The following is a 21,756-nucleotide window of genomic DNA, read 5'->3' as shown; positions in this document are numbered from 1 at the left end:
TGGGATCAAACCCAGGACCACAGGATCACAAGTCCAGCGTGCTGTCCGCTCGGCCGACCACCACAGAAACGCAAAGCATAGTCCCCAGGGAAACGGTCAAAACAGACCGAAAACAGAGGGACAAGGTGTGGGAGCAAGCATAACAGACAGGGACACTGAGCCCAAACTCTAGGGCCCAGACCTAAAACAGACAAAACGGAAAACCCGGTGTAAAATCAACACTCAAACATTCCCAGAGGAACAGAAAACGGGCAGAAAACACCAGAAAAGCAAAGAAACGACAACAGGAGAATAAAACCCCTGAAAAAGGTGAAAAAAACTCACCCAAGACGCTCGCTCGCACACCCAGGCGTATGTAAACAAATCGCAACGCCGCGCTGGTGGCCATGCCGGGAAACCGGCAGAAGAAAATGACCACCAGAACAGGGGGCTGTGACCGACGCAAAAGATACAAAAACACGCCAGCAAAAGTGGTAAGCAAGCAGACTGGATAGGCGAAAAACTCCACCCAGAAGCAGAAAACACCAGCAGGGTCAAACAGCCCCAAAACTGCTAGCAGGCATCCCCCACAGCCCCGGGAACCCGCAACAGAGGCCCCAGGGCACAGCTGTCCTCCAAGCCCTCCGCCCTTAATGAAAAGGAAGAGTCCATGGGAAAGGCAGCAAGAAAGGGGCGCTGGTAAGACCCAGAAGCCTTGGCAGGAGGAACAGGCTCGAAACCTCTGTCCCCAACCCAAACGGTGCAGCCCCTGAAACCGCCCGAGTTTCAGCCCCAACTAAACCCCTCCCCGACCCTGAAACCCGCAAACGGTCCGGAGCCGGGAAAAGGGAGGGAAAGGAGCGAACAGCACCTAACCAAAACGGGGCGGTCCCGGGACATCCAAGTGGGAAACCAACCTAGCGTGTTGCAGCAACCTAACCTAGCTTGCAACACAAATGCCGCCTGTACTCTGAACAGTAATAACAGCAGGAGAGTACTTGAGAACAAGCAGAGAATATCTCTCGCAAGACTCCGGGTCAAGGTGAAAAGGTGTCAGTGACCCAACAGGCAACATGACGGAGGTAAAAGTGGCGACTATCACCCAGAGACAAGGGCACAGCAACCAACCATCCCGTACAAGGCGGGTTGGAACCCGGAAGACACATTCAATGGTCCACCGAGCCCCGACAGGGGGTTTCCAGGGCCCATAGGGGTAACAACTACGGGAAGCCCAGGCAAGGTGTTGCTAACCGGTTATATAACCGGGAGCCGGTCGGCTGAGCGGACAGCACACTGGGCTTGTGATCCTGTGGTCCCGGGTTCAATCCCGGGCGCCAGCGAGAAACAATGGGCAGAGTTTCATTTACCCTATGCCCCTGTTACCTAGCAGTAAAATAAGTACCTGGGTGTTAGTCAGATGTCACGGGTTGCTTCCTGGGGGTGGAGGGCTGGCCACAGGGACACTAAAGCCCCGAAATCATCTCAAGATAACCTCAAGATAACAAGATATCACCCAAAAATAACAAGGGGGTAGAGGACAACACTGAAAACCCCTGCGACGTGTACAATCACGGGGGGCCTAGCAGAGGGCCACCAAACACTACCAGTGGAACTATAGCCACACTGGGCAGACCCCACCAGGCAAATGAATATAAAAACAAAAGAAAAACCCCGCAAAAGTACACCGTCCCCAGAGGCAACAGGAACCTGTCGCCGCTTATGTGGCAGGTCGCGCAACACCTTGATGCCCTAACCAGCACAAGACCAGTCCCTAACCAGGGCCAAACAAGGGCCCCAAGCCCCAGCTGGCCCCAAGGGCGAGGCAAATGCCGAGCAGCAAGAACCTCTATGGGAATGGTTCCCGAATGCCCCTGGGAAGATATCCCTGTCACACAGGGACAGTACTCACAGTACTTCCCTAAGCACTCACAGGGTGCTTAGGGAAGGAAGCCCCTAAGCACATGCAGCCCTGGTACTGATGAGGAACACCTGGCCACCGCACAACACAACACACGGCAGTGAATGCCACACAAGGTAAACACCGCCTAGGAAACTGAGGCCAGAGAAGCGTCTATCCCGGTTGACATTAGCTTACGAACTGATGCTAGGCAGCCGGCGCAGTGAGGTCCGGGGCTACCCCCCTTCCCCTCTCGGGGCGGGGAGGGTTGCACAGACGATCGGCGCGGCAGTAAAGTGTGATGTTTGCTTGTTTCCTTGGGATTGTAGGGAGTTTCTTCATCTCTGTTAGGTTTTTTGTTTTAGTTTTTTACCATGAGGGGTTTGTTTTGTTATGCCTACCTTTCTGGGTGCCTAACCCTGGTCGATGGCAGATAAGGAAAACCCCAACCACAAGGGGGTTTTCCAGGGCCATTGCTCCCTGAAACCTCTCTGAAGGGGCCAGATTCTGGCGCTGGTCCCTGGTAGGTCTGAACTCCTTAGCTAATGTCCCGATCTAATATAACATACATTAGCCCGATAAGCTCCAGGGAGCCATAGGGGCTCCCCACAGAAAAGCTAAGTAGATTTGTTACACAGGATCTTCATGTTTGAAAACCATACTATGTCCATTATTTGGCTTCAATTCATTTGGCTTTTGGGTATTTTTTAGTGTTTTGACTACCACTCTTGTTAATGAAATGGGTCTATAATTTAGAGGTTCCTCTCAACTACCATTTTTATAGATTGGTACTGTACTATGTTTGCCATTTTCCATATATCTCCTAAGATTCCTGTGCACAAGGCTACCTGGAACAAGGTGCACATAGTGTTTATGTGTAGGTGCATATAGGGTGTGAGTGTGCGTGCGTGTAAGTGGATGTGGGAGTGTAGGGAGGCATGTGGATGTTGTTGAAAAGAGAATAAGAGATTCACAACATTTTACCTGACCATTCTTATACTGGCTACTGGTGGGATGGTTGGAACCCATATGAAAAAAAGCTGGGAGGAGAGAATGGCTTGGGTAGGGAGGAAGAGGATTGAGTGATGGGGAGGGAGGGAAAAGGTAAGGTGGGAGTGCATGGATTATGCAATAGGTAGGAAGAGTAGCAGTCCAAAGGCTTCCCATCTTCCTACCTGCCATCCACCCCTGCATCTAAACTCATCCACCTGCCTGCCCGTTCACCTACATGTCTGCCCACTCTCATGTCAGCTATCTAGCCCATCTTTCTGCTATTGAGCAAACTATCCAGCCCGCCCAGCACCCACCTGCCTGCCAGCCCACCAACCCAACCCGCCATTCTGCCTGCTAGCCCACCAACCCAACCCGCCATTCTGCCTGCTAGCCCACCAACCCAACCCGCCCTTCTGCCTGCCAGCCCACCAACCCAACCCGCCATTCTGCCTGCCAGCCCACCAACCCAACCCGCCATTCTGCCTGCCAGCCCACCAACCCAACCCACCATTCTGCCTGCTAGCCCACCAACCCAATCCGCCATTCTGCCTGCTTGCCTGCCTGCTAGTTATCTATCCATTCATCAAGCCCACCTGTCTGCCCACCATTTGCCCTACCCACCTAACCTGCCAGTCAGCTAACCAATCAACTAACCAGCAAGCCAACCAACCATCCTGCCCACCCACCATCCATTCTGTTGCCCTCCTGAATATGACTAAAAAGTTGCCAACATTTTAATATCAGCAGATTTTGCAGAACCCCAGATTTAACGACTTGGGTATCACCTAATACAGGTCATTAAATCAAATGGATACTAGTTTCAAAGGGCATTTTAAGACAGTACCGGGAAGACGGATACCACGAGCATAGCTCCCATCCTGTAACTACACTTAGACAATTACAATAACATGGCTAAAATAATTCAGCACTAACCTACACCCACACACAAAATGATGTGATCCAAGTTACCTGTATGTCAAATAAACACAAAAACCTTCTCACCACGAAGATGCAGCAGCAGTAGATAATGAAATTCTTTATAATATATTAAGAGATAAGGCTTGAAGCATTAATAATTTATTACTTTTAAACCACCTATATTATCTGTAATTAAGTTTCCCTGCTCACCAAGCAGTAATTGGAGTAATGTATATAAATTGTTATTGTAAATTGTATATAAATTCTGTGATATAATACCTCCTTTACTTCTGTGTGTTGGACCTCATTCAGAGTGAGGTTAGTCATGCCAGACGCCAGCCCCATCTCTTTAAGCACCATGTCAACAGCCTCTTTGATGAAGCTTAGGCTCGTTATGTCTCCACCATGTTGCTGAAATATAACGTAATGATCAGGTTAGCATCTGTGTGTAGCTATAATAACTTGTATTATCACTATACTCTTGATATTATTATTATTATTATTGTTATTATAGGATTTTGACCTATGCCTTCAATGAATATAATAGGCTGACTGCCTTTTGACTGTGCACAATGTGATCGAGTGAGTAGCGGTTGAGGGTATAGTGAACTCAATTGTGTGTCAACGTTACATTACAAAAACGTATAAACTGTATATCTATACCTGAAAAAATTCCAAGTCCTTAGTGATAGGATATGTTGAACAATAGTCGGTGATGAATGTTTTGTCTCCAACACACGTGGACATCACCTGCATAAATTTCTCAACACACTCCCCGACAAGCACTGGTGGAGGGCTGAAATTTAGGTGAACTATAATCACAGTAACAGATGAAGCAGAAACACATCACTATCAATAAGGAAATTAAAATAGCTAACTAAAAAATTTCTTGTTATTCCTTATAGATAATACTCATAATACTGAGACTATAGCATCATATCTAAGTATGTGGAGACTCAACTGCCCACCACTACATATACCTGTACAGTATGGTGCAATTATCCTCAACTCTCTCTTCTTGGAGCAGAAAATAATGACCACCACTGCTTCCTTTTAGGCTCCTCTGGTGAGGATAGTTCACACTGGTCTCAACTGTGGTGTTTCAGAGCTTCTTGAAGCTCTGAAACTTGATATTCAAGATCCTTTGATAATATCAAGTTCCCTGAAAGAGGGAACTTGATATTCAACATTCAAGAGGGCACCAAAGGGTACTTAACCAACCAGACAGTGATTCATATGTCAGACTGCATGCAGCAGTGTCTAACAGTCTGGTTCACCAAATCATCAACCAAGAAACCCAACCAGAGACGGGGCCACAGAGAGATTAATCTTCAGAATCAATTTGACCTAACCTCAAAATAAATCTTGATTACTTTACTGTTCTATCATTTGCAATAATAAAATATTGTATATATATACTCCACTGTATATTCCTAAATACCAAAAATTGCCTGACAATACAAAATAACAAAATGAAAACAAATAACAATACACACAGAAATCCCAATAATGTGATACTGTATATCAAATGAACAAATCCACAAGGGCCTTGTTGAGGGTTCAAACCTGTGTGTTGAGTACATTTGGAGAGCTTTGAGACGATCCCAATAATTTAGGTGTTTTATCTTGTCTATGCGTGCCGTATATGTTCTCTGTATTCCCTCTATTTCAGCAATCTCTCCTGCTCTGAAGGGGGAAGTGAGTACTGAGCAGTACTCAAGACGGGACAACACAAGTGACTTGAAGAGTACAACCATTGTGATGGGATCCCTGGATTTGAAAGTTCTCGTAATCCATCCTATCATTTTTCTGGCTGACGCAATACTTGCTTGGTTATGCTCCCTAAACGTTAGATCGTCGGACATCATTATTCCCAAATCCTTGACATGCTGTTTTTCTACTATGGGAAGATTCGATTGTGTTTTGTACCCTGTATTATGTTTCAGATCCTCATTTTTGCCGTACCTGAGTACCTGAAATTTATCACTGTTAAACATCATGTTATTTTCTGCTGCCCAATCGAAAACTTTGTTGACATCTGCTTGTAGTTTTTCAATGTCTTCAGCAGAGGTAATTTTCATACTGATTTTTGTGTCATCTGCAAAGGACGACACGAAGCTGTGACGTGTATTTTTGTCTATATCAGATATGAGAATAAGGAACAGTAGCGGTGCAAGGACTGTATACCTTGAAGTACAGAGCTTTTAATATCGCTTGGACTCGATTTTATCTGATTGACTGTTACTCTTTGTGTTCTGTTCGACAGGAACCTACGCAGAGAAAGAAAATGGTGGAAAGAACGTCAGGAAACCTCACACTCTCACTGAGAAGCCCACAGGTGGGACCCCATCAATGAAGGCAGGATTCCTTGCACAGATTCCTACCTTCAGGAATCTGTGCAAGGAATCATTCAGAACCTTATATGCCATATATGTAAAACCAATCCTGGAGTATGCAGCCTCAGCATGGAGCCCGTACCTTGTCAAGCACAAGACGAAGCGTGAAAAAGTTCAAAGGCATGCCACTAGGCTAGTCCCAGAACTAAGAGGCATGAGTTACGAGGAAAGGTTGTGTGAAATGCACCTCACAACACTGGAAGACAGAAGAGCAAGGGGAGACATGATCACTACCAACAAAATTCTCAGAAGAATTGACAGGATAGATAAAGATAAACTGTTTAACACGGGTGGTACACGCACAAGGAGGCACAGGTGGAAACTGAGTACCCAAATGAGCCACAGGGACGTTAGAAAAACATTTTCAGTGTCAGAGTAGTTAAGAGATGGAATGCATTAGGCAGTAATGTGGTGGAGGCAGACTCCATACACGGTTTCAACTGTAGATACAATAGAGCCCAATAGGCTCAGGAAACTGTACACCAGTTGATTGACAGTTGAGAGGTGGGACCAAAGAGCCAGAGATCAACCCCCTCAACCACAACTAGGTGAGTACACCACACACAACAGCTGGAACAGCCACACAGGGCAAAAATCCAGAACAGGAACTTGAGACCAGAGGTGACCGGTTCGACCACCAGGACATTAGTTCAAGAACTGGAGTGGTGCGCTGCCGCCTCCAGTGAGCCAACAGTTTAGGGCCTGGTTGGGGGACCGGGGTCACAGATGTTGAGCCCAAAAATCATTGCAAAGTTACCACAAAATGAGTAGCCAGCTCCTTATCTCTTTACCCCCTAAAGAGCACCGGGTGGGGGGGGGGGAAAGTAGCGCTAACGATCGGGAGTGCTAGTTGCATGAAGGGTTGCTTGTTTGGTTTCTTTCTAGAGGGGAGTTATTTTTATCTTTTAGGATGTAGGTTGCACAGGTTAACTAAACAGTGGTCTGTTTTGATTCGTCTACCTTTCTGGGTCCTTCTCCGGTCGATGGCAATTATGACTTACATACTTTAAACGTAATGTGCTCATAAGCCATAGCTCCCTGTGCCTCTCCGAGGAGACCAGGTTCTGGTGCTTGGTCCCCATTAAGCATAAGGACTTCTGTGACTGATGACCCAAAACTAATATATAGCACATATCAGTTCGGATACCTTCAGGGAGCCGACGGGGCTCACCATTACGGGGCTCCCTGATACCTTCAGGGAGCCGGTCGGCCGAGCGAGGGAGCCGGTCGGCCGAGCGGACAGCACGCGGGACTTGTGAGCCTGTGGTCCTGGGTTCGATCCCAGGCGCCGGCGAGAAACAATGGGCAGAGTTTCTTTCACCCTATGCCCCTGTTACCTAGCAGTAAAATAGGTACCTGGGTGTTAGTCAGCTGTCACGGGCTGCTTCCTGGGGGTGGAGGCCTGGTCGAGGACCGGGCCGCGGGGACACTAAAAAGCCCCGAAATCATCTCAAGATAACCTCAAGATAACCACAGAAAACTAGATATAAAACCATTGAAAAACAAAACAAATGCTGGCTTGATCCTGATTTTCAGTACGAATACGGACTGCGAAAGCAAGGCCTATCGATCCTTTTGACTTTAGGAGTTTTAAGCAAGAGGTGTCAGAAAAGTTAATTTTTGTAATAATAAAAGTTAAAAAATGTAAAAATGTATTTGGGGCAGCCCCCGACAGTGGTGCAGAGCGGTGCTGTGAGCTCCTGCTGCATGCACTAGCCTTGGTCGCTCTGAGTACTGAGTACTCAGTACTCATAGTGGCTATGAGAGCTCACAGTACTGAGCTCTCATAGCCAGGAGAGATGCGGATGATTTTTTTTTCAAGATGGCATATGTTTATTGGAGTCCTGAGGCACAGGATGTGAGCCCCCATGCACCCGCAGGAGTTCTGAATCTCATGATATACTGTACAGTACTAGCAAACATATGTTCAAGGGTTAAGGTACTATGTGCAGTGCAGTCATTAAGAAAATTATACTGAAATAAACAAAATACTTTAACAATAATTGTTTTTAATGATCCTAACAATTAATGGTTGCAAACAGTTAATGAAGCTTATTTATTTAAATTAAAATATTTAGTGTAACTTACCATTCAACCGATAGAGGTGCAAGGCATTTGTGGTGAAGGATGGCTCTAAACGCCATGAGAATTGAAGATCTGGTCAACTGTATTTTTTCTGCAATCTTAGGACTCCACTCTGGGTCATTGCAGCATTCATTCACATTATCTATTAGAGCAGGAATGACTCTTTCATAACAAGATGCCATTCTGCAAGAAAATAAAAGAATCAAATTTTTTTAGAAAGTCTTACTGTGTACATGTATTTTAAGAAAGGAGACCACCGAGAGACCAGCTAACAATAGTTTACACTCGCCAATTCAAATGGTATGGAGCCCATTTCCCTACAAGTTAGCTGGACTTGTGTGTTAGCTGACTTTTCAGGAGGGAGCTCACCGCAGCTATCTCACCGAGATTGCTACTTGCAATTGGGTCACTTCATAAGCACAAGTTTGGTTTGGCCTGCTGGGCACCAAAGCTTTCCCCTCACAGAGGTGCAAAGGACAAGTGACAATTTGCCACCACATTGGGAAAGCATCCAGAAAGTGAGCAAAACTCTACAGAAAATTGGGGGGTTAACAAAGACCAGAGTCCCACAGTGGTACGCTCCCGGATGACTGAAAATTCAGTCGGTAGATATAACTTTTATGTTTTAGCACGGTGTGTCCGGCTCTAGAGGACACATGAGGTTGCCTAGTGAAGAGCCAAGAGAGTGTAATAGCTAGTCTTTGCTGTTAGAGTAGGGACAAGTTATTTAGCTATGTCAGTAAGTGTAGGATGTATGGTTCCTGGTGGAGGAGGATTGCTGTCAGTCGACAACCGACACATTTATGAATTTGAACATGTTTATTATGATGTTGTTGGACAATCTGATGATTGTCAAATTTTTTTAGTTAGGTTAGCTTTTGTTGAGGCATGAGTCGAGTTTGTTGTGGGTTTGGATATTAAACCTCGTTAGTTTGAACAAATTAACAAGGTTTACTAAGTTGCTTGTGCGGGGGGGTTGTAACAAATTGTAGGAATTATCCAGTACTGTTCTCTCAGACATGGGAGTTTGGGAAGATTGGAGTCACGTGGTAGTGACCTGACTCTGGAGCACAAGGCGCATCCCCCTGGGGAATTAGCAGTCTGGGTCACAAAATGGCTAGTGCCCTTTGTCTCATAGCAACGTATAATGAATCATTCTATAGTATTCAGTAATTTAGAGAAATTAGTCTTCATTCAAATTGTATAATATTCCTGGTTATAGTATCAAGAGTATCCTGATTGTCAGGATAATGAGTTAAGTCACCATCAGTGACGTCACTAGCGGGACTAGACTTGGAGGCGGAAGGATTTGGGTGACCTTAGGTCATGAAGGTCACCAAAGCTCCATATTTTTGGTATTTTCTCAAAGGTCAAATAGCAATTTTGTAAACGGAAATAGCTCTTCCCTAGATGCTTGTGTAATTAACTTCAGTTAAAATAATTCAACCAATCTGGGTCAGTCAGTGCAACAGAGATGAGTTGTTCAATTTAAAGCCTTGCTAGCAACTTGGTAAACTAGGCAGAAGGATACAGATCTGGGCGTCTGGGTAGTGGGAAACAGTGTGGGATCCGGAGCAACACAGGGAAGGTGTCCACTCCACCTCTTCCCAAGATCTTAGCACTAACATCTAGCTGGTCGCCAATAAGGTAAAGTTGCTAAGAGTGTTGTTATAGGGAATAGGTCAACTCATTGCCGATAAGTAGGAAGTGTTCAGTTTAGGGAGTGCATTGATTTAGATTTTGTTTAGTTTTGAATAAACCATTTAGCTATTAAATTGTCTTTTATTAATTTCCATTTTTGCAAATTTATGTGAATTGGTCCGTACCATGTGGGTAGCCGGAGAGGCCGAGTTGAGTTGGGTGCCAATTCTAACACCGAATCAGAATTCATTATTCCCTTTGATTGTTAATTAATTCCACACTTAATGTAAAAAGACAACCCTCCCATACATTACTAGTGGGGATCAAGCCCAAAGGTTTATTGATTAGCATGATCGATCCAGACCTCGGTCATTGCTCAGTGTTACTGGTCTGGTGGTGGCAGCACAAGGCAATCCTAGGGTTTTGCTAGAAGTCAGTTTCCACGTTATAAGGTTGTAGAATCTTAAGTCGGTCAATCGTCTTAAGACCACGAGGCATGGGGTCGACTCAAGTAAAAGTTTTGGGGTCCCTTGGTAGAGAAATAAAGTAGAATACGGGTACAGAGAGGGGTAGAGAGAACGAAAAGTACAGAACGAATCCCCCCCCCCCCGTGTTACATTGACTTGGCTCGGCTCGGCTCCCCGTTGGCCAAGCAGAACTTTGTACCTAATTTAACGCAACTGCATGGAACAATCAGTGAGATAACTTCAAGGAACCACTGGGACTCATCCAGTATGAGGCATATCATTACATCAATGTTCATTTTTTAATGCAAAAGTCCAAAGATGAACATACTTCCTAATTGTAATTTTAATACCAAAACCAACATAATTTATATTTCCACATGCAATAAACATAAATTTACATGACTTGGATAGGATCTATATACATTTAGAGTAATCAAATCATTTACTGTATTGACAATACCATACTGTAACAGAAATTTCAACTTGCCTTGTTGGGGTTTCATTAGCTTGCTTGATGAAGGGCTTCAATATTTACCTAATTTTCATTTACCTAATTTTATATTTACCTTACTTGTTAGGCACTTACCTAATCTAACCTACCTAATTCAACCCCAAAATTACTGTACATGATCTTGGCAATGTCAGTTTTGACTGGCAGCTGGTGAGACCTCACTGGTTAGGTTATCTTGAGATTATTTAGAGATGATTTCGGGGCTAAGCGTCCCCGCGGCCGGTCCTTGACCAGGCCTCCTTTTTGTTACACATCCCCAGGAAGCAGCCTGTAGCAGCTGTCTAATTCCCAGGTATCTATTTACTACTAGGTGAACAGGAGCATCAGGGTGAAAAGAAACTCTGCCCACTTGTTTCCGCTTCCACCGGGGATCGAACCCGGAACCTCAGGACTACGAATCCTCAGCACTGTCCACTCAGCTGTCAGGTCCCTCAGGTTGAAGGCCTTTTGGTTTTCTGGTGAGGTTCAGTTGGTTGAAGGACTGTGGCTTTCTGGCGAGGGTTCACTGGTTGAAAACCCTTGGCTTTCTGCTAAGGTTCAGCTGGTTGAAGGCCCTTGGCTTTCTGCTGAGGTTCAGCTGGTTCAAGGCCCTTGGCTTTCTGCTAAGGTTCAGCTGGTTGAAGGCCCTTGGCTTTCTGCTGAGGTTCAGCTGGTTCAAGGCCCTTGGCTTTCTGCTGAGGTTCAGCTGGTTCAAGGCCCTTGGCTTTCTGCTGAGGTTCAGCTGGTTCAAGGCCCTTGGCTTTCTGCTGAGGTTCAGCTGGTTCAAGGCCCTTGGCTTTCTGCTGAGGTTCAGCTGGTTCAAGGCCCTTGGCTTTCTGCTGAGGTTCAGCTGGTTCAAGGCCCTTGGCTTTCTGCTGAGGTTCAGTTGGTTCAAGGCCCTTGGCTTTCTGCTGAGGTTCAGCTGGTTCAAGGCCCTTGGCTTTCTGCTGAGGTTCAGCTGGTTCAAGGCCCTTGGCTTTCTGCTGAGGTTCAGCTGGTTCAAGGCCCTTGGCTTTCTGCTGAGGTTCAGCTGGTTCAAGGCCCTTGGCTTTCTGCTGAGGTTCAGCTGGTTCAAGGCCCTTGGCTTTCTGCTGAGGTTCAGCTGGTTCAAGGCCCTTGGCTTTCTTGTGAGGCTTTGTTTGTTGAATGCCTTTTTGTTTTTCTGTTGAGGCTACTCTTGCTGAAGGTAAATCATGAATCATTTTATTTTGATTGAATTGTTTGGGGGAGTTGTTTGGCAGTTTCGAGTCTTATGAACCCAGCAATCTGAAAAGCTTCAGAGACTTTCTGAATGTTTATCCTGGTGAATACTTTCTGTGCCTCTGTAAGGAAGGGGGGGGTTCCATGTTCTGGCTCTGGTATCTAGCAGGCCAAACAGAACTCCTGCAACTGTGCAACTGATATGACTTGTAGTATGAAGTAATCTCAGGCCGATAGCTACAGGGAGCAACCATGGGGCTACCCCACCTTAAAAAATAATGCTGCACATGGGAGGTAGCTTCCAGATATATACTGTGGCAGATGTTTTAAACTCAAAAATTACAGCCCAAGAATTATATCAATAAGTCTCTAACAACTTCCTCGTATCACCTTTTCCGAATTTTGTACTTAAATTTTAATTATTGCACAGCCTTACTGAAGCACTGTGAACTAGGCCGTCAGTAATCTCACAGACCTAAGGCAGGGTGGACCTCAGTTGTGCTCGACCTTATATTACCACCTTCCACAATAAAACCCTTGAAGCTACGACAGTGTGTATTCTCTCCAGTCACAAGCAAATTCTAATCAATAATCAAACAAGAACCAATATACATCTTCATTCAGAAACTTCACTCACCTTAGCTCAAATCCCACATCATGAAAATATTTAGCTGCGGGTGGATGGATTGTGATAAGCATTTGTATAGAGGAGAATGTATCTATTAAGTAAATGATCATATCATGAAGGTCTGATATTGACAAATTTTCAATCGGTGCTCCAAGAGCTACAGGAACATAATACTCGGCCACACCCAGCTTATCTTCAACCTTCTCTAAAGCCTGCAGAAGAAAAAGACAAAATTAATATACAACAGTATTGTAATTATCTATTAACACTACTTAAATTATATTAAAAAGGGTGAAATAGATGAAGCAAACTAAGCATCTCTCTACTCTTGGTACTGTTAACAGCATATACTGTATTGAATACTCAGGAGGGACTATATAAAGCATAATACCAAAAGTTATCACTGCTGTACCTCCTTTCCTTATTATATGTGACAGGACAATTAGTGAAAATACCCATCATAGTGTGGCCAACAAGGCGTCACATGTTTTGTGGCATGGGCCTGGGGAAACTTCATACTGCTGCCGAGACAAAGCACGCAGGTGGGAGACCAGCAACGAAGCCACCTGCGCTCCAAACAAGTGATGGTAGACCAGAGTCACAAACTCCAGACGTGAAGACTCAAGGAGAAGAGCGAACCAGCATCGTACTGGGCTGGACCGATCTGCTGGAAGAGGCGGAGCCGCGGAAAGACCCTCGAGTTCGGACGCCGAGCAAGCAAGGCTGGGCCGGCCACCAAGGAAGCCAGAAGGACAACTCGTCCCTGGTCAGTCTCCAAATGAGCCAGGACCTGGAGCTACAGCTGAACTTGAGGAAAGAGGTACAGCTAACCCTCACCTCATCCAGTCCTACCTGAAGGCATATACCCCAATGGCCTCGCAGTCGGGAAAGGACGCTACGTATACTGGGAGACGCCTCAACCACGCCGACGTGAAGAGATCCACTTCCGGACGCCTGAACGTCTGGCAGAGCCAACTGAACGTGTCGGCTGAACGACAGGCCCTCCGCCAGGACAGTGGACACCACCCCCCCCTCCCCGAACGTGAAGCACCAGGAGAGCCAAACCCTGAGAACTCAGCAGACAAGTCACTCGAAGTGACCAGCCCCAAAGAGCCAAGGGCCGCATGGAATCCCCTTGCTTCAGACAATGAAGCACCAGGGAGCAATTCGAATGGAGCCGGATCATCGATCCACGAGCGACCCAAATCCTCCTGAGTGACATCCATACAGCTGCGAACTCCCGCACCGTGCTGTGAGCCTGACGGAAGGACGGACCCCACCATCCCTGGCTGACCTGGTCAGCACTGGTCACAAAGCCCCAGCCAAGAGATGATGCGTCCGTGAACACATCGAGCGAGGGCTCGGGGAGGCACCAAGGCACTGAACCCCGAAAAACCCAAAGAGGAAACCGGCGTCATAGCAACCGACGCAAAGACCCTGGAGGTCGAACCCAGCAGTCCTGAGAGAGGCGGAAGGAATGTCCCTGAAGGAACCAGAACAGCCGACAAAGCCACACCTGACCCGGTGGGTAGACTATCACGGCCAATGGATGGCAACGAAAGCAGTAACCTTGATGCCCCACAACAAAACCGAGCCAGTCACTGAACTCCGGATGAATCGAGACGTGCCAATACACGTCCTTGAGGTTCAGGGACACCCTCCAAGTGCCCGGCTCTGAAAGAAGACAGACCTGGGACAGAGTAGTCATCCGAAAGGAGGGCAATAAACCCACGGGTTCAGACGGAACAAGTCCAGAATGAACTGGAGGTCCGCACCATCCCGTTTTGGGATTGGAAACGATCGAGAAACCTACCTAAGAGACAAGGGCCGTTTCGACCACGCCCAAGCAAACCCACTCCAAGACGACTCGACAGCGCAGGAGAAGAGGCCTGCCCCACCAGCCCCAAACCCCCCCCCCCCAAAGGAGGAGGAGTCATCCAACGTGTTAACCTTACCAATGGCTTTCTTGAGACCCATAGCGAGATATATAATAACTTTTATGCTCAAATGGCCAAATATCCGACAAAAAACTGTAAATCCTTGTGAAGAATTCAGGCGGGATAGTTACTGGGCGCGAGACACTGGTAAACTGAGGTGCGATCGCCGAACCACCACACTCTAGTTGGCCTGTACGTGTATCAACAAACTCGTGTTCCGAGGCAACCCTCGCCTTCCGAGGCAAATTTTCCGAGCAAATCCTGTTCGTATTCCGAAAAACTCGTTTACAGGGACACTCGTATTCCGAGGTACCACTGTATATATAAAACTTACATTTAAAAACACAACTTTAAAGCTTACCATGCATATGGAAGACACTGCTTGTGAAAGATCCTCATAATATTTGGGTTGCCGAGTGAAAATATTATTTATCATTTTAGCCAATAACTGGCCATTGGCAGGACCAAACAACATACACAGATCTAGCAGCTTGCATATGTCAAACATGAAGTGCTCATAAATAATATCTCCAAATATTGATGGAGTTATATGACATGTCTGAAAAAGAAAGAAAACATGAGGAGTTAAAAATCTAACATATATATTTCTCACATTATAAAACCTACTGAAAATAAAAACAACCCACTATATGCAGACATCAATCATTATAAACACAATCACGCTCTAAGCAGCTAAATACATCAGACTGCACGATGATATCACAACAGCGTGACGAACCTGCTAATAAATACCGAGGGCGTACCTTAGACTCTTTGTAAGTTGCCATACGAACATATATTAAAAACACCAGATGATGTAGAGTCTCAACAAGAGGTCTGGAGTAATCTTCCAATATATCACCATCGTACCATCTGTAACTGTTGGTGATATATGATTCCAAACATTCATGGACTGCTGGGTCATACACCATTTGAGACCAGAATCTGAAAGTTTAGGGCTGAATTAGATTCCAACAGTGTTTTGAATGCCTAGTACCATACTACAAAGTCAAACTCATTGTTGTCTGTTTCAATGGGATGGGGTTCCTTAACACTTTGGATGCAATGTGATTTATTTTGGCCCAAGTCCTACCAAGGATCAAAATTCTGCCTAAAACAAAAGTTTAAATTCCAGGGTTTTATTACATATCTAAAATAAAAACACTAGCTTTCTAGCTGTGCAATTACAACAGATTTATAAGAAAATTTAGCATTACAAAAAAATCTCCTTTTTTTTCATGTCTCTATTTTCTAATAGATAATAAGGGTCAAGTAACAAAATACCACAAGTGTTCACAATAAATATTATCCTAACAAATACTGTAAAACCAATAACCACAAAGTACTGTATTGTTTCTTTGGAGATTGGGTGGGACCTGGGAAGAGTATTTTTTTGTTTTTTACCAATTTTATACATACAGTATACTGTATAATAATATAAAGTATGACTACATTTACATTCTTGCAAAGACACTAACACGCATAGTATTTCGGACAGCTGGGATTTAACAATGTTTCAACGAGTGTGAACTCTGGGACCTACAAAATACTATTCTTAGTAAGATATATTGTAAATGGAAGAAATGTTCAAAGCAACGTTCAAGTCTATTGTCTCAATAATTGCAATCTTCTTCCTAGCTTGATGTCCATACCTACCTTCCTTGTGGAGGTTCCGGGGATCAACGGCCCAGAGGCCCGATCTCTGACCAGATCTCCCGGTTGGTGGTCTGATCAACCAACCTACTTCGAGAAATAATTCCCCATATCCTTTTGACCGAGGGAATCACCCATCCAGCAAACATCATAAGCTCTACGTGTTCCAACATCACCTCATCTCCGGCCACTCAAACTTCACCACAAACATGAACTTGAGCGTAAGAAAGCAGAACTTAAAGAGTGAGGTATATAATGGTGAAGCACATGTTTACCACATATAACAAGCCAACATTCATACCACAAACATGACATACTTGACATTACTAAGGAAACACACTCACTGCCAGATGACGTGCTGACAACCAATTTAAATCCTGACCAAGGCTCCAGACTCCCTGTTACATGCACTGTGCTCAGAGGGAGTTTGATCCCATCTAACCCATGAACCTGTTGATGATTTCACAGGCTGTCCAAATTCCTACAAAATTATTTTATATTTAGTCTATGGCTCAAATGTAAAATTCTAACTTATTGATTTTCCTCACAACTCACCATTTTCCTCCATGATCATTCCATGAAAAATCATTGAAAATGTTTTTTAGGTTTTTTAGACAATAAAAAATAAGCATTGAATGTAAGGACACACTTTTTTTTTTTTGGTGGGTTACTCAGTAGGTACACAAGCTGTAACACTGGAACTTCCATAACTTAGGAAATGGCACGAGATCTCTGCAATCCGCCCAACCCTACTGGGAGCCAGGACCAGAATCTAGCTCAACTCTGTATAAGGCAAGGAAGCTGCAGTATCACACATTGACCCAAAGCTGCCAGAAAAACTGGCCAGAAGTGCACACGCACACAGCAGCAGCAGCATTCACAGATGATGATTCTGGTATGAGAGGACTTCCCCTCAGAAAGCAGAAAACTGAGTGAGAAACCCCCAAATGCCCCAGATGGGAAACATTTAAACAAGTGAGGCTTGGTGCACCTCATCCATCCCAAATGCCTGAGAACACAGTATAATGTAGCTGGGGTAGCTACATTTACAAACAGAATAGAAAAGTATACTGGAATTAAAAAATAAATGGTAGCAGTAAGTGCTAAAAGTTTTATAAATATGGTAAGAAGTTGTAATAAAAAAGTTTGGTAAAAAAAAAACTGAAAGGATATAGTGCATGGTGAACATAAAAACACAGTCCAGTAATTAATTTGATACAATATTTAAAAAGTGTTCACTTTTTCTTTAAAAATAGAGTAAATAAATGTCCATAACTCACTTGTGATGAGGCAAACTAAGTAGATTTCGTAAATCTTGTTCTAAAAACTCCATCTGTTCTAACCATGATTCACGAGCGCCAGCAGGAAGAAAACCTTCTTCGGGAAGTGGAGGTGGAACATACTTGATATAGGTACTCTTCTGTGTCCAAGCTATGTGCTGCATTGGAAAAATATATCGGCAAAATCAAATTGGGCAATACAGTACTGTAAGTAGAAACAAAATTGAAATTGAGATTGAAAAAAGTTTATTGAGGTATAAATACACAATGGGATGAGGTAGCTCAAGCTAATGTCACCCCGTTCAGTACAACGTGTATGTGTGTGTATAATTACCTAACAGTAGTTACAGGATGAGAGCTACCCAAGTCATAATTACCTAAGTGTAATTTCTTGAGTGTAGTTACAGGATGAGAGCTACGCTCGTGGTGTCCCGTCTTCCCAGCACTCTGTCATATAACGCTTTGAAACTACTGACGGACTTGGCCTCCACCACCTTCTCCCCTAACTTGTTCCAACCATCTACCACTTTGTTTACGAAAGTGAATTTTCTTATATTTCTTCGGCATCTGTGTTTAGTTAGTTTAAATCTATGACCTCTTGTTCTTAAAGTTCCAGGTTTCAGGAAATCTTCCCTATCAATTTTATCAATTCCTGTTACTATTTTGTACATAGTGATCACATCACCTCTTTTTCGTCTGTCTTCAAGTTTTGGCATATTTAATGCCTCTAACCTCTCCTCGTAGCTCTTGCCCTTCAGTTCTGGGAGCCACTTAGTAGCATGTCTTTGCACGTTTTCCAGTTTGTTGATGTGCTTCTTTAGATATGGACATTATACAACCGCTGCATATTCCAGCTTTGGTCTAACAAATGTGGTGAACAATTGCTTTAGTATTTTGCCATCCATGTATTTAAAAGCAATTCTGAAGATAGAGAGTGTAGCACAGGCCCCTCGCACAATATTCTTAATGTGATCCTCAGGTGATAGTTTTCTATCTAGAACCATGCCTAGATCTCTTTCTTTATCAGACTTCTTTAAAGATTTCTCACATAATTTATAGGTTGTGAGGGGTCTATGTTCTCCTATTCCACATACCATAAGACGGCATTTATTTACATTAAATTCCATTTACCAAGTGGTGCTCTATATACTTATTTTCAGGTCTTCTTGAAGGGCAAGACAATCATCTAGGTTTCTTATCTTCCCTATTATCTTAGCACCATCAGCAAACATGTTCATATAATTATGTATTCCATCTGGAAGAACGTTTATGTAGATAATGAACATTACCGGTACAAGAACTGAACCCCTGTAGTACTCCACTTGTGACATTTCTCCAGTCCGATACACTTCCTCTTATTACTGCCCTAATTTTTCTATCAGTCAGAAAATTTTTCATTCATGCTAGCAGCTTATCTGTCACCCCTCCAATGTGTTCCAGTTTCCAGAACAACCTTTTATGTGGAACTCTGTCGAAAGCCTTTTTTTAGGTCCACATAGATACAGTCAACCCAACCATCCCTTCCCTGTAAAATCTGTGGTTCGATCATAGAAACTGAGTAAATTTGTTACAGTACACAGGATCTTCCAGATCGAAAGCTATACTGACAATCTGATATTATATCGTCTGTCTCCAGGTGTTCTACCCATTTAGTTTTAAATATTTTTTCCAATATTTTGACTATTACACTTGTCAGATGATACAGGTCTATAATTGAGGGGGGGTCTTCCCTGCCACCACTTCTGTAGATTGGAAGTATGTTAGCCTTTTTCCACGCATCTGCTACGACTCCTGTACACAGGGATGCCTGAAAAATCAGGTGAAGTGGAATGCTGAGCTCAGATGTACATTCTCTCAGAACCCATGGTGAAACTCCATCTGGGCAAATGGCTTTGTTCTTCTTTAGATCCTTGTGCATTTTTTCCACTTTGTCTCTAGACACCTCTATGTGCTCTATGTTGTTCTCTGGAATTCTTATTGTATCTGGGTCCCTGAAGATTTTATTTTGTATAAACAGACTTTGGAACTTTTCGTTTAATGTTTCACACATTTCCTTTTCATTTTCCGTGAATCTGTTTCCCATTTTCAACCTCTGAATATTATCCTTTACCTGCAATTTGTTGTTTATGAATTTATAGAATAGACCTGGTTCTGTTTTACATTTGTCTGTAATCCCTTTTTCCAAATTTCTTTCTGCCTCTCTCCTCACTGCCATGTAGTTGTTTCTCACATCTTTGTATTGCTGGTATGTTAGGGGGTTTGACCTCTTCCTATATTGATTCCATTTTTGTCTTTTGGTCTCTGGCTCTCTCGCAATTTCTGTTGAACCAATCCTGTTTCCTAGTTCTGCATCTCTGGTTTGGTATAAATTTTGTTGTGCCTTTATCATACAGGCATACCTCAGAATAAGAGTTTAATCCGTTCCTGGAGACGCCTCGCCTTCCGAAAACTCGCATTCCGAAGTTAATTTCCCCATAAGAAATAAAGGGAAATGAATTAATCCGTTCCTGACTACCCCAAAAACCCCACATCAAACTAAATTTTTATACCTAATTCATCTAAATAAACCTACAAAACTGTGTTCCAGTTATTACTTACCTTGCTGTCGAGTGCTGTAGGCGTATGGAAGATGGTGAGGAGGGGGGAGGAGGAGAGGAGTTACTGTTTGGAAGGGGAGTCCCCTTCCATAATCACATCACATAACCCCATGCCTTGTAACACTATGGATACCACTTCTCTTTCTAAATTTTTCAAACCAGCCCCTGCTTGCCTTAAACTCTTTCTTATCTGCATCACTCGTTGCAGGGGTATTCTTTTGAAGGTCTTCGTGCAACACCCTGGCTTTCTCACAAATAATGGCCTCCGAAACACTATCACCCCTCAACTCCTTGTCGTGTATCCAAATTAATAACAACTTTTCCACTTCTTCAAGTATTTGTGGTCTTTGTGCCGTTAATGTTCTTACTCCTTTTGCCACTTTAGCACCCATAATCTTATTTTTCTTCTTAAGTATAGTGCATATTGTTGATGTGGCTTTGTTGTACTGCCTACAAAGTTCAACAACACGTGTACCGTTCTCATGCTTCCGAATGATCTCTTGTTTCTCCTCTATTGTCATCCTCACATGAGCTTTCTGGCCTTTATCCTTACCACTGGCTTTCTTGGGACCCATGGTGAGATATATAATAACAAATTGTATAGACAAATCACCAAAAATCCAACAAAACACTGAAAATCCGCGAGAAGAATTGATGTGGGGGTAGTCACTGAGCGCGAGACAATAATAAACTGAGGGGCGGCGGGGCGGAGGGGCGACGATCGCCGAACCACCGCGCGCTAGGTCGGCTGTACGCGTATCAACAAACTCGCGTCCAAACTCGCCTCCCGAAGTAACCATCGCCTTCCGAGACAAATTTTTGGAGTAAATACACCTCGCCTTCCGAAAACCTCGCATACAGGGACAATCGCATTCCGAGGTACCACTGTATACAGTGGCACCTCACCTTACGATAGCCTCAACTTATGATAATTTCGAGTTACGATATAAATTTGATCAGAAAATGCGACTCAACTTACGATAGTATCGTCGACTAACAATTTTCGTCGATACACGTTCGAGCCGACCGAGCCCATGGTTCCCTGTCACGCGAGCCGACCTGCCTCAGTTTATTAGAGCCGCCCTCTTAGTGACGATCACGGTTATAAAAAATTACGTTTTTTTGGTGATTTTTTACTTTTTGAACATAAAACTGATTATTATATATCATGCCATGGGTCCCAAGAAAGTCAGTGGTAAGGTTCAACCTAAGAAAATAGTTGTGAGTAGACGCAGTAGAGGATGTCCCTTCCGCATTAAGAAAATGTGTGAGGTATGGGAAGAACAGCAAAGTTTTGTTGAAAAAACTCACCCAGATAAAGCTGTAGCAGGCCATTGCATTGACCTTTAAATGACAATGTGATGTCTTACTACAGACAAGTGTTAAAATGTAGGGAAAAACAAGTGTCTTTAGACAGATTCTTAGTAAGACAAGCAAGCAGTGAGCCACAAGCAGGTCCTAGTGGTATGCAGGCAAAACATGCCAGAGAGTGTATCCCAGAAAAGTCATCACTGCCTGATGTTATAATGGAAGGGGACTCTCCTTCCAAACAGTAACACCTCTCCCCCTTCTCCCCTCTCCTCACCATCTTCCAA

The 21,756-nt window shown here is 44.1% G+C and overlaps 1 protein-coding gene across 2 annotated transcripts in view; it reads right to left on the bottom strand.

Moving 5' to 3' along the window:
• Positions 1–3,964: 3,964 nt before the first annotated feature.
• Positions 3,965–21,756, bottom strand: part of LOC138354692 (activating signal cointegrator 1 complex subunit 2-like) — a 32,608-nt gene continuing 14,816 nt past the window's right edge. The window contains exons 3-9 of one of the 2 annotated variants that reach the window (XM_069309055.1): positions 17,565–17,722; positions 15,396–15,576; positions 14,993–15,190; positions 12,704–12,906; positions 8,272–8,451; positions 4,451–4,583; positions 3,965–4,198 (exon numbers count right to left, since the gene is read on the bottom strand). In XM_069309055.1, the coding sequence (XP_069165156.1) occupies positions 3,980–4,198; positions 4,451–4,583; positions 8,272–8,451; positions 12,704–12,906; positions 14,993–15,190; positions 15,396–15,576; positions 17,565–17,722 (1,272 nt within the window). In that variant the 3' untranslated portion in view covers positions 3,965–3,979. Of the gene's footprint in view, positions 4,199–4,450; positions 4,584–5,544; positions 5,761–8,271; positions 8,452–12,703; positions 12,907–14,992; positions 15,191–15,395; positions 15,577–17,564; positions 17,723–21,756 lie in introns of those variants that run through there. The other variant, XM_069309056.1, reaches the window with a different exon arrangement.

This window comes from Procambarus clarkii, chromosome 64 (genome assembly GCF_040958095.1).
Source record: "Procambarus clarkii isolate CNS0578487 chromosome 64, FALCON_Pclarkii_2.0, whole genome shotgun sequence".
NCBI lineage: Eukaryota > Metazoa > Arthropoda > Malacostraca > Decapoda > Cambaridae > Procambarus > Procambarus clarkii.
This window is presented reverse-complemented; position numbering and strand designations above follow the sequence as displayed.